This window comes from Haliaeetus leucocephalus, unplaced genomic scaffold (genome assembly GCF_000737465.1).
Source record: "Haliaeetus leucocephalus isolate CR32 unplaced genomic scaffold, Haliaeetus_leucocephalus-4.0 Scaffold206, whole genome shotgun sequence".
Taxonomy (NCBI): Eukaryota; Metazoa; Chordata; class Aves; order Accipitriformes; family Accipitridae; genus Haliaeetus; species Haliaeetus leucocephalus.
Genome location: NW_010972642.1, coordinates 11,432,452 through 11,454,434, shown reverse-complemented (window position 1 = coordinate 11,454,434; position 21,983 = coordinate 11,432,452). Strand labels below are relative to the sequence as shown.

The 21,983-nt window shown below is 40.2% G+C and overlaps 1 protein-coding gene across 1 annotated transcript in view; it reads right to left on the bottom strand.

Moving 5' to 3' along the window:
• Window positions 1-21,983, bottom strand: part of TBXAS1 (thromboxane A synthase 1 (platelet)) — a 229,450-nt gene that overhangs the window by 106,976 nt on the left and 100,491 nt on the right. The window contains exon 4 of the mRNA XM_010566280.1: window positions 21,253-21,349. Coding sequence (XP_010564582.1) covers window positions 21,253-21,349 — 97 coding nt within the window. The remainder of the gene's footprint in view (window positions 1-21,252; window positions 21,350-21,983) is intronic.

Here is a 21,983-nt window from a genome sequence, read left to right as displayed (position 1 = left end):
CCTAACAGTAACTCCCTCCAACACTAGTTCTGGCATTAGTGATACCTAGCAAACACCATTTGCCTTCATGTAAGTCCGCAGCTTTCTTCTAGCTCTGCAGGCTTTGCAGGATCTAGCTTTAACTGGAATCCCATGCTCATGCTCCCCTGAACTCTAGCCCTAGTCTCAGCCCTACAACCCATGCTAATGAGAGCCATTTTCTCCTCTCACCTCCAGCTTTTCTTCTGTACCTATGGATATTGCAGTATTCAGGGTCAAGTCTAGTTCTGGGTTCCCTCCACCCTTTTCCCTCTTTGGGGAAATCTTGGGGGTATGTTCCCAATGAGAGGGGTCGTCCTTTTCCCAGCCCTCGTGCATGCCATGCAGTATCTGTGATAGCTCTAGGGGGAATGGGTCCAGGCTTTCTCTCCCTGGGTGAGCTCCAGAAGTGAGGAACAGGCACTAGCACTGGTACATCAGGGGGTTAATTTGTTCATCTTATTTTCAAAGAGGGTTGCTGTCCTTCTCTTGCTAAAACTGCACTTGTGATTAGGTATTGCCATCCTGCTTAAGAAATTGCATTTTTAAATTTAATTTAATGAAATGAAATTTAACGAAAAACCAGAGAGAAAGCCTGTAGCACGAAGACGAGACTCTATCCCCATACCTCGGACAGGAATTATTTGTAAAATCTTTTCATGAGATTACTTGTTCAACCCCACTTGATTGACAGGTCATCACCACCAGTTCAGCCAGCAGGTGGAACCAGTAAGCCCATGAACTGCTCATACGGTATTTCACCCAGCCAGTGGCAGTGGCATGACACTTACAGATCAACATAACACTTCCTATTAAAAAAAAACAACAGAAAAAAAACCCTGAGATATCTCCAGGAATACATCTTACCAAGCTTGCAGTAAGTGGATCATGAAAGTGGGAAGGCAGAGGATACCTCCATATATTAGTTTTAAAAATTCCCTGTTGGTAAACTGATACAGTATACTCCTTCAAACTTGCTTGGTGTTTTGTAAGAGGAAAAGTCATGCTCAGCTCTCCCAGCATTTATGACATTCAAAGACACATTGTGTAGCGGCTTCTGGTTCAACCAGGAGAGCACTGTTTTGCATGTTTTTAAAATGAAAACAGAGTGTGTTTATGTCACATACCCTGTAGTTCATTATCATTTCCATCTAGTAGGTTCTTGCTTACACAGATGTTATAGCCACATCTCTTCAAAATGTGTATCACTTTTGTCTTCATAAATCATCATCATATTGGAGCAAGACTCAGCCTTCACGGAGGGCAAAGGACTTACATTGCCCACTGAGTGCCGTGCCCCGGTGTGGGAGACCACTGGGTCCCTCCCACCCCTCTGCTCTGCCTGTGAGGGGCCTCCTGCCCATATAACACCAGAGGTGATTGCTACACACAGGCGTCGTCTCTCCCAAAGTAGGCTCGCTTTTCATTTGCCTTCCCAAAACTCCAAATCCTCAGATGCCATAAACCCCACACTGCTGCTCCCAGGTGACTGAAGTCAGTCCTTCCTTGCCCATTAAAACTATGTGCACAGAAATTTCTTCACAAACACCTTCCCAAAAACCCTCCCAGATCATCATTACCCTGCTGATAGTCCATTACACTTTTTTCCCCTCTATAAAAGTCCATTTAAAACAAGTTTGATTTTAATATCTGATTTAGGAGGTGTTCTTATGGCTGCAGAGGGAAAAAGAAAATCACCAAACTAACTCTAAAAAGCTTATGTTGCTTTGCAATTTCATAAAAGTGTCTAGTAAAAGTTTTTAGCTTAATTTGAAACCAACATGCTTGCAGAGAAGGGGAGAAAATATCCACGCGTTATCTATTTCATTAAGCTTTTAGGTTGTCCTTGGTCATTAACATACTTCAGAAGAGTGTTACAAGGTAGAATTGGTTTCAGTGATTACAGCAATTGTCTTCCACTCTACTGTATAGATCAGACTATACAAAAAGGCATCTCCAAGCACATTCTTTTGTTGTCAAGTCAGGATCTTCAGCAACTGACTAATGGCTACTCTTCATCATTACTCATTGGAAAAATGGCACAGCCAACACTAGCTTACAAGTAAATACTGGCTCTTTTTCCTCTCTGTGGCAAGCAGCCTGGAAACATCTGTTCTTGTCTTCGCAAACATTCTCTTAAGTCATGGTTTTGTCAATAGAAACCAAAGCGAGTCATTGCAATGAGGTAAATATAACCATTCATAAATGCTAAAATAAACACATATGGCCTCCTGCAGTCTGACCCAGACTGATGCAAGTCACACATCATTCCATTTGTTGGGGTAAGCAAGATCAAAATAAAGTCCGCACCTTCATCAGTTTGCATATGGCGGCCAGTTTGCATATTTGGGGTCAAAACAATCAAACCAAAGAAAAAAGTATTTACTGTTAATTAATTAGGAGTTTTGGTATTATAAGCAAATTCAGGTTGCACTAGAGAACCTGTGCTCTATACGCAGTTTCTGCTGTGCTGAGATGCAGTTTTTAAACACAATGTTTAAATCTACTTTCCAGTTGACGTAACTGGACTTTTTAATGTTGGATAAAGTAATAAGACTATTAAAAGCCTCTCTGTTTATGCACACTTTTCCTAGAGGAAAGGTTGAGGACCAGAAGGTTCCTTTTACAGATTGGAAGGAGAATTTGGAGAAAAACAGTCCCCCATAACTTTTGCTACAGATATATTCCCATGCTTCGAATCATTGGCATGCATAGGAATGGCAGGCAATGTCCACAAGAACTTGGGCTAGATCTTTCCGTTATGCAGGAACATCATATTCCATAATCTGCTCATTCAGAGACATCCCTGCAGCACCCTTGGAGATTCTGGAGAATACCGAGATTGTAAGTACTACCCAGCTTCCCACTGCCTGTCCTCTAGGCTTCTAACCACTGTCATAATCCTGACCCAAATGCCTGACCCTAGATACCTCAGAAGAGGATTAACCAAAGCTGAGCGAGGAGTTGTCCAAGCTGCTGTGACAGCAATGCAGGAAGAGTCTCACACCTCCCTAGGACCTCGACACCTCCATTCTCATGGATATCATAACACAATGCAGTCCAAAAAAGAGGCCACTACAGCTGTGATCAGGGATTACTCCCCTTCTTTAAACTGAAAAGCAAAGGAAGTCATGGTGGTAACTCCCTTTCATACCATCACTGAGGGAACCAAACTCACACACGGGGAAAAAAAGCTGTCAATCCTTCCTGTGCATAAGGATGGGAATAAAAGTAAGGAAACAAGAATAACGAAGAAGGAAAGAACTATCAGAGCAGGAGTACAGGCTAGGAGAAGGTGCAGGGAGGGATAGTCCTAAACCCTCCTGTCCTTTCCAGGGAATAGTTAGAAGTGAACTGAGACTGGACTTAGATCATTCGTTCCTCTTGTGCAAAGGGCTTCAGTCCCAGTTCTTCTCCGAGGTCTGTTTATATAAAACTATCATTAGATAAAGACACATGAGTAATATTTAGTAGTAGTATCCGAAACCTTGGCCTCCCTGATCCAGATGACTGCCCTATCAGGCTGCAGATATTCACTATCTTCTCTACCACAAATGCCAAGGACTGCATGGAATGTGGAGTAGCTTCAACACATAAGGCTGCAGGTGCACCTTCCCCAAGAATCACCTACAGGTTGCTAGGTAAGGCACTTCCCAGAGATGAGATGAGCGCCTTGGAATGATTTCCAGCAGAAAAATTCATCAAAACCTTTCTCTTGCACTGTGGGTAGCCTCCCTTGTCATTGGGGACTGTACTGAAGAGGCACAGTTCCTCCACCTGCTCTTGTGACTCGAAGGAACGTGTTTTCTGCTGCCACATTTTCTTCAGAGCCTGAACCACCAGCCAGTTTCAAAAGGTACCTGTGAGGTCTTGAAACATCATATTCAAAGGTCTCCTAAGGTGGACACAAAGCAGGTCTCAAAACTGCTAAGCACTCTGACACCAAAGTGCTTCTGACCATGCTTAGAAAAAGAATTGCAGTTGCCCGAGAAACCTTGGTGTTGCAATCATCAGCTTCAAGGGACTCAAGGCACTTTACAAGCACTAGGTACGGCTGAGCAAGAGTTTTTAATCTGTATTTTCAAATTAAGGGCTTTAAATGGGGGTTAAATGCTTAGGACTTTCTGAGTTTTAGCAGCGGCAAGCTACCGAGGTGAAGGGGAGGCTTACCAATGGCTTAGTTTAAAAATATTACTTGTATGCAAAACTTTTCTTCAGAGCAGAGTATATATAAAAAACGCCACTTTTTCATGTATTTCATATTTTACTGAAAATTTTGGTTTGACCTCTTTCACTCAGATGTTGTAATATAGAAATAAAATTATAAACAGGCCAGTCTAGCTTAAAATCTCAAAGCACTGAGAAACACGAAAAGTAAACAAGTGAGTAAGTAGTAAACTATGACCAAAAGCTGAGAGTCTTTTCAAAGGGTTTCTATCAGTCTTCCAAGTTCCCATGTAGCACCTAAAAGTTGTTGCCTAATGTCCTAATTTCCTGTGTGACAATATCCTGATATACAAAATATACTTCAAACTGTCATATATCTAATTTGAAACAGAACACTTGGAATCAGTACTTCAGACCAATGATCTCCAATACATGTGAAAAAAACTCAAAGAAAAAGTATTTCACCTTTTTTCCCCCAATGCCAAAATGAAAATTTGAAAACATCAACCAAAGCAAATAAAAGCTTGCTTGTGAAGACTCCTCATGGTTTTAAAAAATACGAATGGGTTCAAGATGCTATTTAAATCAAACTACTGGAAGAAAATGCTATTAAAAATTAGAAACATGGATGCAACCACCAGCTCAAGAAGTCAGCCATGGACAGTCAGATGTTAGGGGGCTACTCTATAGGAAATACCACTCTGCACTTGCCCTGTTCTTCTGCTCTTTCTCTAAGCGTCTGCTGCTAGTCAGAGACAGAGCATTCCCTGGCCAAGTATGTCTCTTTTTATGTCAGTTTTCTTCTGAAAAGTTGTTCAGAAAGAAAACTCCAGGTCAGCTGTAATGGCAGCATGACAAGCTGTCAACAAATCACATTTGCAATATCCGCTTAACTGAAGAATTTGAATTCCCTGCCTGCTACTTCACAATTGTTTCTAATTACATTAAGTGTATATTTACACATCAGGGAAAAAAACAAACATTGTGTATTAAGATCTCCACATCTATCTGTCAAAACACTAATGCATTTTCCTGATAGTAGTAGCTGCTTTCGTTCCTCATTTATTTGTCCCTCAAGAAGAGCTAGGCTATAAAACTTTGTAAGTAGTTGCATAGCACACTTTCAGGATTTTATCTTCCAAGATTTCATATTTGTGGTTATTTGTCTGGTTTCAATCAAGTAAAAAAAAAAAATTAAAAAATCCTAATTTATCAAAGCATGTCAGACCATGCTTATATGAAATAGCATTTGTTCATTTGACTCTCACAAATTAATTTGAGCACATCGAGAATTAAGTGTTTGTCATAAAATAATTTCAACAATAATAAAGTCCTATTGCGTACAGATAATATTAAAGGACTTATCATGAGTTCCCTGGAGCTTGCAATTTCAGTAAAACAGCCTCACTTCCCAAACAACCTGTAACTAGACTGTTCCTCACATTGCTCTTATTTGATTTCTTCAAGGAGAGCAGCTAAAATGCTCCTCTGAGTATCAGCAAGTACCTCGTTCAAAATAAATTAACAGTAGCAGCTACTTTTGCATTCTCAAACATATTAGGCTTGTAATAGCAAGCAGTGCGGATTATGAAGCGTAAAGCACATCACCATATCTCGTCATCTTAAGAGTTCTAGGATAAGATAAAATTTAAAAACAACCCAAAACCCCGCAGATTGGAGCCCACACCCCAGAGCTCACTGATCCCTTTCTTGCAAAACAGGCCTCCTTCAGGTGACACAGCATTTTGGAGGGCCTGTTTCACCACCCCATTGCTTCAGTTTTACTACGCCGTCACCACGACCTGAAACTAGAGGGACGGGTCAGATCCTGAATCCTCCCTCCCTATATTGCCCCAAAATCCAGTGCTAGCATTTCAGGCGTAGACAAGCTGGAAGCTCAGCAAAAGCACAATAGGACAGAGCGGTATTTGGGAATTAGATTCTCTTTTAGCAAGTGCCCAGGGAAGGAGCGTGTGCCAGCCATGAGAATGAAACACCTGCAACCTTTCACTGAGTATTAACCCCACCACGGCCAGGCGCACACGGAAGGGCAATGGGGAACTAGCAGACGTTGCCATAGTCCTGCCTGCTGGGACTTCCCACGTGAAGGAGAAAAGAGGCCTCACTCTCTAGAAGACCGTGCATCAGTGACATTGCCAGGCTGCACCCATACTCGGCACACACATCGCGCTCGATTGCACGCACTTAGTGTTTTTGCAAGTTATCAGTGTCTGCACTTCCCAGCCCGGATTTACTGGTGGGTGGGAGAGGCGGAAAGGAAGGGGTTGTAGTTTCCAACCATCAGTGCTGGCCAGTGCAGCACACGCTCCCACATCACAAGAACTCATTTTGCATCTGCACAGCTGCATCTCCCACATCTGAGGTCCATGCTGAACCCCCCCCCTCCAGCATCCAACAGCCTGAAAAATAAAAGGGATCTTGAAGGTGCAAAAATAACCCTCTGCAACATGTCTAAAACTGCTGAAATTTTTACTTAGTATAAATCTTAACACTGGCACCAGCCTAAGTTCTTACAGACAAAACTGACTGTGCACTGCCAATATAATATGAGAACTACCGCAAGCGCCAAGGGAACAGCTGAAAAAAGTGAGGAAATGAGAGCTGCCCCACTTGACCGCTGGGGAGGGAAAAACCAAGGCTGCGCCATCCAGCAGCCGGGGCATCCAGAGAATGTCTAATCTGACGTGGTGAAACACCAATTAGGGAGGGGGCATTTCCTCTAAAAACTCAAATCAAACATTAAACAAAATAAAACCAGAGCTGGTTAGAGAAACTTAAAGCAAGCCGCATGGTTGAGAGAAACTGGAAATACTGCAAAATCAATTTGTTTTTCCAGGCTTTCTGGAAGAAAAAAATGGAGAAAAGTTCCAACAAAATACCTTGTTACATATGTTTTTGGAACAAAATAACTTTACTTTGCGAATTGAAACAACTTTGACTTTACATTAAAAGCTGTATCTGAAACAAAATATTCTAATCATCTTTTAATTTTTTATTTCAGCTTTTGACTCTTCAAAATCAGCCACAACATGAAACTTCTATCTTCCACACATTTCCTAACCAAATCTCAGAAAACATTAAGCACCATGTAAGGTATATATTTTTTTCTAATTTTTGATGCTGGCAATATACCATGCTATCTATTCCTACTGCAGTCAATTATGATTATATTATGGGGAAATAAACAGAGCAAAATAAAGCATTAAAAGGTTTGAAAATCCTAGTCAGACTGCAGTCTTTGTATCCTAAACCATATGCAAAAATGGGTCCAATTCTTTCGTTATGTTATCCTATACTATTTTTTCCCACAGAATCTCTATTTGATTTTGCAAATGTAACATTTATAAAGAACATGTCCTGAAAGGTTTTAGTATTACATATAAAAAAAAAAATCTTTCATGTGAAATGAATCAGTCACAAACTCAGGATTCTCAACCTTTAGACATAAAGCTCACATGACAACTTGTAGAAGTTAGTGATCTGTAGAGCCCTGTCATCAGAGAGCAATACTAGCAAGCGAGTTTCCTTGTTCTTTAATAATTTTTGTTGAGTCTGTGTTTACTGAGATTCTTCAGGGGCTTATAAACTTAAGCGGTTTGGTCAGATTTTCAAAGTGGTTTTTATATCCAGCCCTTACACTAGAGGGAACAAAGCCAAAGTCAAAGAAAAAGACTCTGGGTTTATTTTTCCCCACAACTGATAAATAACCTTATCTTTTCCCTAGGCTGCTTCTCCAAAATAGCGAGACCATTTTGACTGAAAAATTCTAAATGGAAAATATTAATTGAAGCAGTTCAAGTTTGATAATTTGCTGAAAGGTAAACATCGTAACGGAAGACATTGGGCAACTTTAATTACAGATATCACCATTGCCTATGCTACAATACTGCTTCTTTGGAACTGACGAAATACCAGTATAGTCCTGATGACACTAAAACATGAAAGGTCAACGACTGGTTAAACTGGAATGTTTCTGAGCCATTGTTAAATTATTCAGAATTATTTTAGGAAAGCTGCATAAAAAGTGCAAGAGTGCAGTTTTAGCTTCATCTAAATGCGCATACTGAAAATGGAAAAGGAAATGGGGAAACTGTCCTTTGCAATTGCCTTGAAAAGGGAAAAAAAGAGTATCTTGTGTATCTTCAACTTACAATTAATCTAGCAGAGAACAACAGTGCAAGATAGTTCTTGTTTTTACTATTTATTTCCCCAAACCCTTTTCTGCAAGAGCAAGCGTGAAAGGAAAAGAAGAAGAATGGGACATTATCTGAGTAAAGAATGTAGTTATTTTAGCTTCTGTTGCTTAACACCAGTGAGAGGAGACTGGCAGGAGTAAATAATTAACAATGATCAACAATCCTGTTCTTTTGCTGCAGGATAGCTGTTTCCTAATCCCTGTATATATCTGCTGCTGTTTAGGGGTCTGTGGGGCTAAATGGACCCTCTTCTAGCCATCACCGAGCCTTCAGAAACAGGTGAATCAACATGAAAGTGAGCAGCGGCCAGGTGTGCTCAAAGTAGGGAGCACTCGTTATGCTGGAGAGTTGGGAGCAAGTCACACAGTGTGAAGACTTGACTTTTACACCCCTCCTCCTCTTTCCTGTTTTCTTTTAAGTGTGGTGAATTTAACGCTGACAAAAAGTCAGCAGCACTGGCAAGTTCGCTGCAACCTTCCTTGGTTGTGGTCAGGAGCACTGTGTGCACAGCACAGCGCTCCCCCAGCACCTGCACAACACGCTGCAGCGTGTTCCCTTCCTATGGCTCTGATCGGCCAACTATTTGCTGTCAACTATTTACAGCAAATGGTGCCAAGATATGTGGTTGCTATATAAACAAAGAAAAATTCTCTCTAGAGACTAAAATAAGACCTGCCGACTCATTTTTCACTTATGATCCCTAAGATTTACAGCTGTAACACACTGTCAGTGGTAAGGAGCGCATCGTCTCTAAACATCCTTTCCCATGGAGGTTTTACTCTTGCAGAATGAACATTACATTGCGTATGATGGCAAGCAAAAAAACAGGATGGCAAAAATTTTTGCTTAGAACAAACCTACTGGAGTTAATTGCTAGGTAATTTTGTAAAGATCACAAGAGAACTTTCCAGGCTCTGGTCAGAGAACCACTACAAAAACAGCTGCATCAATTTAAGATGCTACTACCCCATCAGCTGTTCACCACCCCCATCTATTGGAGATTACCACCATTGAAATGGAGCTGGTGGAGAGCCCTTGTGAGCACTCATCACCTGCTTCAGTGCCAAGTCAGCCTGCATAGTTTTGAAAAAGTCTGCATTGATACATAAACTAAGATGGATTAGCTTCTGAGCTGAACCAGATGAGGTATGTTCACACGATCCATTTTGTAGGCCTTGCTGTAGGAATGGTAAGGCAAGCTAGGACATCTTAAGAAAAGGTTGTTAGCATCGTGCTAGATAAGAATATTATCATTATCTCAAAAAAAGGGGGGGAGAACTTTCATATGTTTGGATACAATCCAGGTAAATGGATTAAACTATCTGAATGAATGACTAAAGAGAGAACTATTCCCACTATTTTTGAGATGACAATACTACTTTTAGAATACTTAAAATGAAGAGCAGAGGCTTTCAAGGATTAGTATAATAATGCCCATGTGTATCACATTAACTCTCACTGGAGACGAATTAACTTCACTTGCACACACACAAGTCCCCAAATATAACTCGTATCACATTCAAAACAAAAAGCTCATCCATGGAAAAAGTCACCTGCTTGCATAATAGTTAATAGAAAGGATTCAAAAGTGGTGGGTGGAAACTGATTTGTAGCCAATGGAGCCACTGGAAGAAACAATGCCCAGATGCAACCTCTGGCACTGGATGTCACCACAGCACTGGCTGCTGGAGGCTGGGCAGATAAGCCAGAAGGAAGATTACTGCCACTGACTGTCTTGCTATTATGCTTGTCTTTTCACTTCTGCTGCTGACCACTTTGAAAGAGGACACTCAGCGAGGCTACACAGATCTTAGGCATGATACATGACAACCATTCAAACTATTGCCATGTCACATCTGCTCCAATGCTCAGTGCTGAACTTCTAGGCTTCTGGGTAGGTACATGGAAATCACTTCTCTGTGCTGTGAAACATCACTTGCATAGACTTGACTGGGTTCTTCTATCATCAGATGCTTCAAGAGGACTTTTTGTTCATGAGCAGGTGAGTTATCTCCGCATGTGAAGATGTGACAACAAAGCAAAGTACTGGGTCTGAACTCCAATTGCTCAAGTATGTAAAAAGACCAACTTGAATGTTGTGATCTGAGACTATATCAATTCTGGAACAAGTGACAAACTAACTACTCTTCTCCTAACAAAAGCAGACTGGGAAAGGCAGGAATTGAAGGACACGATGCTCTACTATATATCAAGAACAGGGAAAAGGGACAAAACTGTAAACAAAACAACCAATCTGCTACTGATAACAGTTTCAGAAGTCAGAAATGAGGGACTGTTGAAAACCCATGCTATTAGACTGAATAAGCTTCAGAAAAAATATCCCCACAGCATATGCCCAAAGAAGTACGAAAAGTTGAACTTCCCTTTAAAAAACAACAAATTGACAGAAATCAAAGGTCAGGACCAGCAGAGACCAGCATGAACTGCATCTCCACTCCTCATGTATCACACCTACTCATAACACAGTCAGCTAAGGACAGGATTAGATAAGGAAGCATTACTGTATTTAAACAGGAAAAAATATTTATCAGCCTTAAGATTTCACTTATTTTATCCAGCAATAAAATGTGTTCTTTAAATAAGGAACAGAGCCCTGGGAATAGATAGTCCTTTCCTGTCTATAAGCATTGTTTGTCTTTAGCTTTGCAGTATAAAAAGAGTAGTGCTGCAAAACCAGTAAATAAATAGCCAATGTAAGTTTGATGAAAGATTGGCTCAGAAGACTGCTTTTGGCCTGAATAGAAAGATATGCTTTCATCCTGTTTTGACTATACTCATACGTTTACCTAACATAATTGGATGTAGTTAATATTGCAGGAGCCTTCAAGCAGCGCACATTTCCCTCATTAGTGGGTTTAAAGCCTTAATGATATCTCCTGTGCTGCAGAAAAGCCCAATATAGGCTTTAAAAGTGATTGGCAAGTTTCAACAGGAGAAAAACTGGGGGAAGGGAAGGCAAAACCTAATAAAACTCTGATCTTGATTTCATCAGTTGTTTAGAAAAGGAAATTTTGCAGAATGATAGAAGAAAGAAAAAAAAGGTGAGGATAAACAAGCCAAAACAGATAATTCCAAAAGTTGGTCTTAAAGTAACTCAAAGAAACATCTGAAATAAACAGGGAGCAAGTAGAAAGACAGAACGTCCCTTCACATACCTGCAACACACTAAGACACATACATACTTAGTCCTACACAAACTCCTACTGACATAAACAAGTGCATATGCACAGAGTATTGTCAAATCAGCATCTTCCTACACCTGCAGCAAAAGTACCTTTTTGTAGTTTCATTATGCAGCATTTTCCCCCCTCCCTTAAAGTCTCAATAGAGTTGGCAGGGAAGACTTGCATCTAAGAAACAGAATGTCACAATATACCATTAACTAAGTACATGCAAAGGGTTTGGGGTTTTGTTGTTTGTTTGTTTTGTTTTTGTTATTGACTAATTTTGACCATTTTCCAGGAACAGAAATTTCACAGGCTGGTTTAGTTTCAAAAGAAGAGTAATTATGTACAGCTGTATTCAGTATTTCTTAACTGCCTTGAACAATCAGTGAAAGGGAGATTTGCACACATTATCAGCCACTATCATTAGTGCTGTAAAGTACGTAATCCATCTGGTGTTCTGCTGTCTACCTAGGAGCAGGTATTGAACCAATGATGGCTGCAGTATAATAGCGTAAAGAAAGAGCATTAAAAATGAACAAAACAACACAGCAACCCTAGTCATTTCTCGATACCAGATTGTCCTTGTGTTTGTGTTCCCCCATGGTTTTGCAAACCATTTTTATACATATAGGCGTGGAGAGTGGAGAATTAAAAATGTAAATTTCATCAACATGCGGTTTTGCAGTCTTCACAGGGGAAGAGGTAGCATGATACCATGGTGATGGCAGCACTGCAGCCCATTAATAAACCAGAGAAAGACTCAGGGATAGATTCAAATACTCAGACCTGTGCTGAAAAATAACTCACTTCATAATAAATCCTGTAAAAGATAAGATGACTGTGCATCTCAACATCAGCTGTGGTCTCAACCTACTGATTCATCATGTCTTGGATGGGGGGCAAGGGAAGAGGAAACTTGTATTTAAGCTTTCTAGCCTCCTTCTAGTCAATTGCATTGCTTTTATGTTGGCAAGGTTTATGGTCCATAGCATCTGAAAAGAAACAACCCATGTCTGCAAAAGAGAAAAGGTGGAAAGTTTTTATTCGTGTATTCCACCTGTGTGTAACCCATCTGTTTCCACCATTGCTGCTAGCCCTTCATACAGGAGGGATCAGCTGGTTTTATTTGCTATCCTACCTGGAAATGTGACAAATATTAGTGTTTGCTTACTCAGAAATTCATAAATCCTAAGCAAACTCACATGACCTACCTGGACAACAATATATTAGCCAGTTAAAATGGTAGCCTCACAAGAAGTATGGCTTTCTCCAAGCCCAACTTCGGTCTGACCACCACTGCTGGGTATATGCCGACCTCTTGCAGGAGAGCTCTCTCCAGCCACAACAACACAGCAAACTTTCCTCAAATAGCAAACCATCTATGTAACCACCCAAAGAAAATAAAATGTCTGTTAGAGGTTCTCTTCCAGACCATCCTTAAATTAATTGGACTTAACTACAGTCAGTGTTTTTAGATTGCTTGCTTGTAAGCCATCCTGTGGCACTCCAAACCGTCGTTATCGATATCTTCCTAAACCTTCAGAAACTCACCTTTATCAAATACTTAAATGTGTGAGAAGAGACCATGTGAGAGACAGAAAAAGAAAGGCTCCTATTTAAGGGAACTGCCCCATTGTGGACAGACTATTAATAAACATGCTTAGGTAAATACACACTCACGGCCCACTGAATTAAATGAGACATAAGAATGTGCATAGAAGTAAGTAAATGCTAACGTCTTTTTAGGAACAGTAGTCAGCAGAGGCACATGCCAGGTGTTCAAGGTAGGTACAAATGAGCTTTCCCACCTTGCAGGACAGAGATTTCACTTGGTTTCCTGTTCTGAATTAGAATTACAAATAAAAATGACAAATTTAAGAGAAGATAATCCTCAAAATACATTCAACTGAATCTGTTCATATTAACTTTAATACTTCAGGTTTTTTTATATCCTTCAAAATACTTTAAAGTAATTTTTTAATACTTCAAAATACTTTTAAATACTGCAAAGTTACTCAAAAGGGCAAAAAAAAGAGCTTTTCAATAAAACTTTTTCCTCTGCATTTCTGAAGCTGCTTTTAAGAACAAATAAACAAACAAACCTCCCACCACAACTATTTGAATTAACAGATAAACCAAATCCCAACCCTTTGCCATCAGTTCTAAAGCACTAACATTCACTAAGGATAATGTTCAGCTGGAAATTCCCAACATACTCTTTTACATTTGTTAAGGTGACAAAGCACTTCCGAAATGATTTGCCCTTGTGAACACAGGAATTCTGTAGCAAAGCCAAAAACTGAGCTCAGAGCTTCTAAATCCCAACCTAGAGCCCTAATCACAAAACCAGACTTCATCTCACTGGGATTCAGAGGATCAGGTGGTTCCCAGAACACGGTCTACTAATATGTCAAGTCTTTCTTTAGACCAACGGAAGCCAAAGTCTGATTAATTTTACAGTCAATAGCAGTGATCATTTGACAACATTAGTTTTATGCTATTAGCTGCAGCATATGGGGAATAAGGGGCAATTTGTTGTGCATGCATAAAAAGACATACACAGTCTGAAAGAAATGACCCTCTCAATATTTATTATTTTAATTTTAAAGTGTCTGTTGCAAGCATATGCACTGCTACTTTAAAACATTTAAACAGAACTGGATTTAATTGCTCAGAAAAATTAACCAGCAAGCTCTGAAAGCAAAAAGAGGAAAGAAAAAAGAAATCCAGAATTAAAAGCTATTTTACCAGGTAAAGAAGAAGGCAAAATAGTTACATACACATTGACCAAGCTAGAAAGATATCCTGGTATGTCTAGAAGACAGCCATGGAGGCACACTGGGGAAAGAAAGCAGATACATCATTCTGGTTGTTGAGCCTAGGAGCTCCTGCTCCGGCACAGCCCAGTGAGAACCATCAGGTCAAAACAAGGATAAAAGCCCTTGCTCGGCTCCCTGGCAGAGACTGGCACTGGAAAATCTCTCAGGCATTTGGGCTCACATGGTTGTACCCACAAATACGCAGTCACACAAATTAATATTAAACAGTTAAATGCTATACAGCCAAACACATTCCCTGCTAGCATAATTCCCTTTCTATAATGATGCTGTACCAGCCAAGATTTCAAACAAAGTATGATCTAGCAGCTGTAGAAAACTGCTAGGCAAAAAAGTAATTCTTAATAAATTCACTGCTTGGACACCTTTTCACTTATCCTTGTAAGGCACAGAATGATATTTGGAAGCACTGAATATTCTCAGCTCAATGAGACTGAGCCTTATTGTACATGTGGCAGGATCAACGCTTACTTGAATTTGTCCTACAAAGGGAGGGAGGAGAGAACATCGCAGCTCTGTATGACAAAGAACTGGATGTTCAAGGCATGGCCTGCCACCAGGTGTGATGGCTTTGCTGCATCAGGAACTGAAATGTCACCACAGCATGTAAAGAGCAGCACATTTTGTGAAGTTTCCATAATCAGATATGGCACGATCAATGTCTGGAAGGCTCTAGTAAGGACTAGATTCAGCATCTCTTCAGATCACAGAGAGACCCCAAATCAAATACGTGTGCATCTGTATGCATCCATAAAAATATACAAATATGTATGCATGCACACATGTGGGTCTAACAACTAATTCTGAGACGTGTTGTGTCCAGAAGCGTTATGCTGGTCAACTTCCATGTCCTGTGTGAACCCAGCAAAAAACAAGATGAAACAAGATGAAGGAATGGGAAAATGAAGAAACATACCTAAAAAGACTGAGGCAGTGAACAAACTTAAAAGCACATTCCTTCCCTCTGCTGCCACAAAAATGTGTTTGTTTTTAAAACTAAATATCACAATCAAATTATGAGCACATACTGGAACATCACTTGTGTACTGAACAGTCATTTTAAAGGGTGGAAAAATGAAGATCTTGATATATATTTCACAATTTTTTCTCATTTGTTTGAATCATTTTCCAAATATTGACTTACCTGCTGTCACACTGTGTGTCACTAGTGCTTTAAACCACATGCCCATGCAAAGGTGAGCCTCCATCAAAGCACATTCATCATCAGTTTACAAACTGAGTTCATCACACTTTGCAACAACAATTTGGAAACAAACTAAGAACTTCACAGGAAAGGATGATGATGACAGCATTGACACAACTGGAAATAATCCTAGGATGTTTGATTTGAAGAAAAGAAACATTTCTAAACCAAACAACCAAGGGTACAGGGTCAAGACAGCATGTATACGCGTCTTTTGGCAACAGTACACAACTCTTCATTCTTTAACTATTTTTATATGATGTCTCCAGATGAATATGTTAGTGGGTTGATTTTTCAAAACAAAACCCATATTTGTGAGAGAGGGACTGAAGAAACAGCCCAGCCCATAAGCTGGATCAGACTATGGGTTTGGATACACAACTGAATTACCACTGTTTACCGAATGACGGTATGTCAGCGGGGCTGCTGCGTACAGGCAATGCCTGTACTCTAAAAACCAAGGCAGGATGCATCAAGTAAGAACTTGCACAAGACACGCAAGCGACCCTTTGCTTGCAAAAGGCCAAGAACGCATACACACTCATACACGGACAGTCAGTTCCTGAGGCACCACTCAGCTGTTTGAAGCCAGTTGTGCATCCCAGCCCTGCTCTGGAGATGCATAATCGCTATCAGTTCGTGTGTGGTCATCTGAAGTTAATAGAAGTATGCTGATTTATGCTGCCTGAGGGCCTGACCCAAAATTCACAGAATTACAGGATGGTTGAGGTTGGAAGGGACCTCTGGAGGGCATCTTGTATCAAATTTGGATAGACCTTTTGAGAGAGCAATATACACAGACACTTTTCTTGCCAGTACTGTGACCCCTCATAAAGGACCAGAAAGAACAGCCCATACAGGGGTATGGCAGCCGTCCTGGACCACAGCTGAACAAGATGCAGAAAATAGGCTTCTTCCTATTTGGTGGCTGTATTTTATCTGTTTAATGCCACGGGTAAGCCTGAAACTTTACAGATTTAGCAAAATAAAGAGGAAGCCAACAGCTTAGTGTAAGAGGCAAATTCTACATGTGAAAAGAATAATCATGTCCCACACAGATGAACTAGAAGAGAGGGAAGGGGAAGGACAGACAAGCAAAAAGAAAAAAAGCTCGGTCATCTCGCTTTTCCTTCAAGAGGGATACAAGGAATTTGTATTGCCATGTTATATCAAATTCCTCGCTACTTTTTTGTTCTTACTTTTACTACTTCATTATTATTTGTCTTTAATCCATTGTTACTTTTTCCACTGTAACAACAAAGTTCCTGATGAGAAAACAGTGATGTTTTCTTACAGCTAGTGGAATTGGTGTAGATTTTTATATTTAAAAACATCACCCTCTTCCAGCTGGTTGGCATGCAGATTTAAGGATTTGGTCTGGATCAACTACGAGTTTCCATTTGTGATAGCCACATGAATCCTGGCAGAGCACTGACTCCAGCAGCCTGGCAAACCTTGACTAGCCAGTACTTAACTTTGCCTTAGGGCTCACTGATCCACATTTTTAGCAAATAGTTTGGCCTACGACTTCTGAGTAATTTGAATTACATACCAGGTAATCTCTCTCTTCACATGGCTCCATCTTAACATTCTGCTCCTACATTTTTAAAGGCACACTGTAATGATTCTCAAGTACTAATTCAAAAAGAGATTTTCAGTGCTGAAATTAAAAACAATCTGAAAACAGATTATGTATCGTTATCCTGCCTGGCAGAATGCAACAAACATTGTAAACCTATCTCACTCACAACACAACAATGCAGCTAAAAATGGTCTTAGCGTTCTTAAAAGAAAACTTCTATTCAAGAGACAACTTACCATAGTTGTGAGAAAAAGGTATCATTTACTGCAGCACAGCCCTGCCTAGAATGCTGGCTGAGGTTTCCATGGTTAACCTAAATTAAAATCAATTCCATATTTTTTGGCAGAAGGTCTATAAGCTAATTTTCATCTTTTCTTCAACTATAATTAAAAACATAAGGAAAAGGCTTCATATACTTCAAGTATGAAGGTACATTACAGTAGACATTTTTGTTTTTAAATGGCTACCATGTCACTTTAATCAAGTCAAAATTAAGTGGGAAAGTAGAATGTCATTATTGCCTGTGATTATACAGTTAACAATAAATATACCCCATGCCTACAGGGGAATAACACCCTGCGTGCTAGACTTGGTTGCTTGTTCTAAAAGGAAGTGAACCTTAACGCAGATTTGATCTGCAGTCACCATACACTTCTGTCACAAGAATTACAGATGAGTAACTCAGAAACAACAGAAGATGCCAAGGGAACCTAGAAGGCTTTTTACAGCAATATTCGAACGATATTCATAGTAAAGATGTGAAATGTGTAATATCAAAGGGAAACATAATTGCAAAAAATGAACAGGAGTTTGGCTTCTGATCACATGCAAAATCTACTTTGTCCAGGTAACGAGTGAGCAGATAGGTTCAATGTGTGAGAAGTTTACCAGCGGTCCAGGTCTCTCTGGATGTGGAGACAAGACACAAGATGCTTCCAAAGAAGTCCTCTCAGCAAATTAAAACCACCCCGATTCCATAAAGGTCTTCTGATGACTTTGCAGCAAGAAGCCAGCAAGTGCACAATCCCAGATTAAGGTCTTTCTTCTTATGAGTACTCAGAGGCATGACATCACATTATAGACAGCTTTTCATTAAAGCCCGGAGTTCACTGAATCATTATTTTATCCTCTTCTGTCTATCAAGTACATCCACTGTTTGCAACCCTTCACAAGTTTAACATCCCATTGTCTCTTACTCTAATGTATATGTATTTTAAGATTAATTGAAAGAGCAGCAAAATAAACATGGAATATAAACTTTTTCTACACTTAGCTTTTAGAATTAGTCCTGCACATCCTGCAGCTTAGTGACACTTTGTTAACATGTGATTGCTACACTGCTACAGAGTATGGTGAATAATCTCTCTCTGTGGAATTCTGGGTTAGATAACTCACATTTCGCCTCTGGTGGATGAAGTACAAACCTTGATTTTGGAAATGCACTGGCAGGGGGGAAGCACGGTGGATTTTCCCAAGGCCTGTTCAAACCCACCAGTCTCACTCCCTTTCCCATCCTTCTCACCCTTAAACACTGACACTCTTAAGTTAAAAAAAGGCTTTGGGTTGAAATAAGAAGTGTATGCCATGTCTGGACTGAAATATATTAGCCTAGCTTTGTGAACAGCACTAACTCCAAAGCCAACTCTATAACCACTCATCAGTAGACTATTTGGGGAAGGAACGGGTAAAATAAGGTAGGGGGATCTATTTTGCATTTTGAATTCTCCACTAGCAAATATAAACCCTCACTTAAAGGTGCTTGCTTTGAGTAATTTTAGAAGGCATAAACAGAAGCAACCCTATTAAAAGTCTTAAAACGACATTTATTCAGGCAATATGAGAAGAAAGAACTCTATTAATTGTAAAGTGCTTTTCTCACTCTCACCTTTCAACTATTATTCACATACAAGCATCTGAATAAATTCCACTGGCCTTCATTACATACCATCCAGCATTATTTGTTTTCACATAGAAGCCATAGTGCACAGGATAACCTAAAACTTCATTGAGAGAGCTGACTGTGAATTAAAGAGAAGAGGCAGCTTCTAGTGTGAAGATTCAAGAGGGGAAAAAGATCTCCAAGTTAGATGTGTAAGGACCCAGAAACAGAAGGCTGCTTATCTTCAGGAAGTGAAAAGCAATGGGTGGAAGAGGGGGAACAAAGGGGAAAGTGAGAAATAACAACACTCAAAGATTGCAGCTGTGTGAGAAGACCATGGAACAAGCAGATAAAAGCATAAAAGATGAAGCAAGTTCATTTGAATTAGACTCATGGGCATTAAGCAAGCCAGAAATAGCATCAGTGTACAGGGGGAACTGTTCATTTTGTCAGAGAGGGGTAGGAGTTGAATTTTCTCATCTGCCACAGGCTTTCTGGTTAGTGGTGGGGATGTCACTCAGTCTGTGCCTCAGTTCCTCATCCATAAAGCAGGATGCTGTGCAGAAAAACCACAAGTGGTTCAGGGGACAGTCAAGTGATAAGGACAAGATATGAATCTACACAGAGCTATACCTAACAGATCTCTGATGAAGGAAAAAAGGGAGAGAGAAAGACTGGGTATAATGACCTGGCCCACCTGAGTTTTAGAGAGGAACACAAATGTTACAGAGCATGACAGATGGATGTACAACCACAAGAAAGAGAGACAAATCTATGACCATAAAAGCCTGGAGAGGAAGAAAAATTTTGCCGAATAAGAAGGGTGACAATGCACAGACACATATATTCAAATGATGAGGCTGACTAAAATTAAGAGCTGAACAAATATCTGAATGTACCCTCAAAGGAATGCTCTCTAATTTCAGAGAGGTGTTATTTGGGCACCAGCTACTGCTATGAATAGGGGGTACAGTCTACTCCTATCAAATATACAGGAGAAAAGCACGGGAAAGTTATAGACAGGAAGAAACAGGGTTCCTGCTTGGGTGTGGAAGAAGGGAACGGGTGGGAAATTCCTTCAAAGACAGAGAAAATGGGGAAAAGACCCTTGCCACACACAACAACTTCAGCCTAAGATGCTCACACACTGGAAGTCTTCCATTCAGATATGAGTTATAGGCAGAATAGAGGGCAACTGGTACAAGTGGTTATTAAATAAGATACAGGTAGTCACAAGATGAACCTCATGTACCAAAAGAAGCAAGTAAAGGAGACAAGCAGTCTGCAACCAGACTGTCTGGTTGCAGAGAGGATCAGAGGGGCAGAGGAAACAGACAGCTGATCAGAGACGAAATTTTCCCCGAGGGCACAAACAACACTCCTGAATACCTGTGAGTTTATTTGAGCAGGTTTGAACATACAAAGGGGCCAGGAGGAAGCAGGGAATGGACAGCACTGAGGCAGCGTGTGGTCAGAGTGACAGTATTCCCTTGTAAAATGCTGAGGAACTGCTGGAAATCTTTACTGTCCCTGTGTCCATTACCCACTCATTATTTCTTTTAATCAGTACCTGAAAAACAGCTTTTTAATAGATAAGAGTGTAACCAACAGCATATGTTTAAGTCCTTGCTAACTCCAACTTCATTCTTCGCTATTTATTATTTTCAGAGCGGTAAGTATGACAAAGAAACATGCGTTAGCTGCAGGAGGCATGTCCCTGTCCCAAGCAGCCTGTTCCTGCCCTAGAAAGTCTAAAAGCATAAAACAGACCATGGGTGGGAGAAAGCAAATAATACTGTCCCCATGTTACAGATTGAGAACCAAGGAAGAGACCTAGTAAGTGATTTTCCCAGGAGTTCACAGGAGGTCAGTGGCAAAACTGGATACTGAAACCTTCTGTCTTCAGCATCCATCTGGTGCCTCAGTTACAAGGGCAGTGCATCTCTTTTAAGGACATCCTCCTTCATTCTCAGAGTGTCCTGGTAACAGGAGTCTTTGACTGAATGTATATATTGAGTTTATATAGCTTCAAGTCTTACTGAACCATATTGTACCTTTCCCCCTCTCTATTTCCATCTCCCTTGCAGTCACTTTTGGTCTGAGCTCAAATTAGCAGTACTACCAACTCCATCCACAAAGTCAACCTTTTTATCTACTTACAGTTCTGTTGGTGAAGTTACTGAAATCTGTCACTAAGATTTGCTTGATCATCTCTGGTGTGGAGACCACCACAAACATTTGGCGACCAATGTAATACCTACAAAGAAAGAGACATTTTAGCACATAATGACCAGCAGAGAACCGACTCCTTCCCTAAAATACCTCTTTTGGCTTGAAAATACTTGCTGTGAACAAATATCACAGAAAATACATTCCCTTGGGTAAAGTAGTATTTTTTCTCATCCCTTGCAACTATTAAATTAAGATGCATGGTCCTGGAATTTCAAAGAAACAGCTTAAAACCTTTTACTGATTAATCAATACTCGGTCAACATTTTAACATGAAGGTTTACACACTCTATGCTCACTATGAATTCTGTACAAGGTGGTATAGTATCACTAAACCAAACTACAGAGGGGCAAAACATTAGAAAACAACAAGCCAAACAATCATGAAAGACCTACAAAATTGATTATCCTGCAGTTAGCCACATGAAATGTCATTCCATGGCAAAGCCCTGTCTACAACGAGCCTTTCCAGAAGTCTCCCCAGCATGGCTGCAGTAAAGGCACACTTCTACCAGCACTGGAACTGAATGCATCTCAGACCCCAGGCTCTGCATTTCCACAAATATAACCGTCTAACAGATACCATCTGAACCTTACCTAACAGCAATAGAAAAAAAAAAGGGGGGGGGGGGGGGGGGGAAAAAAAAAAAAAAAAAAAAAAA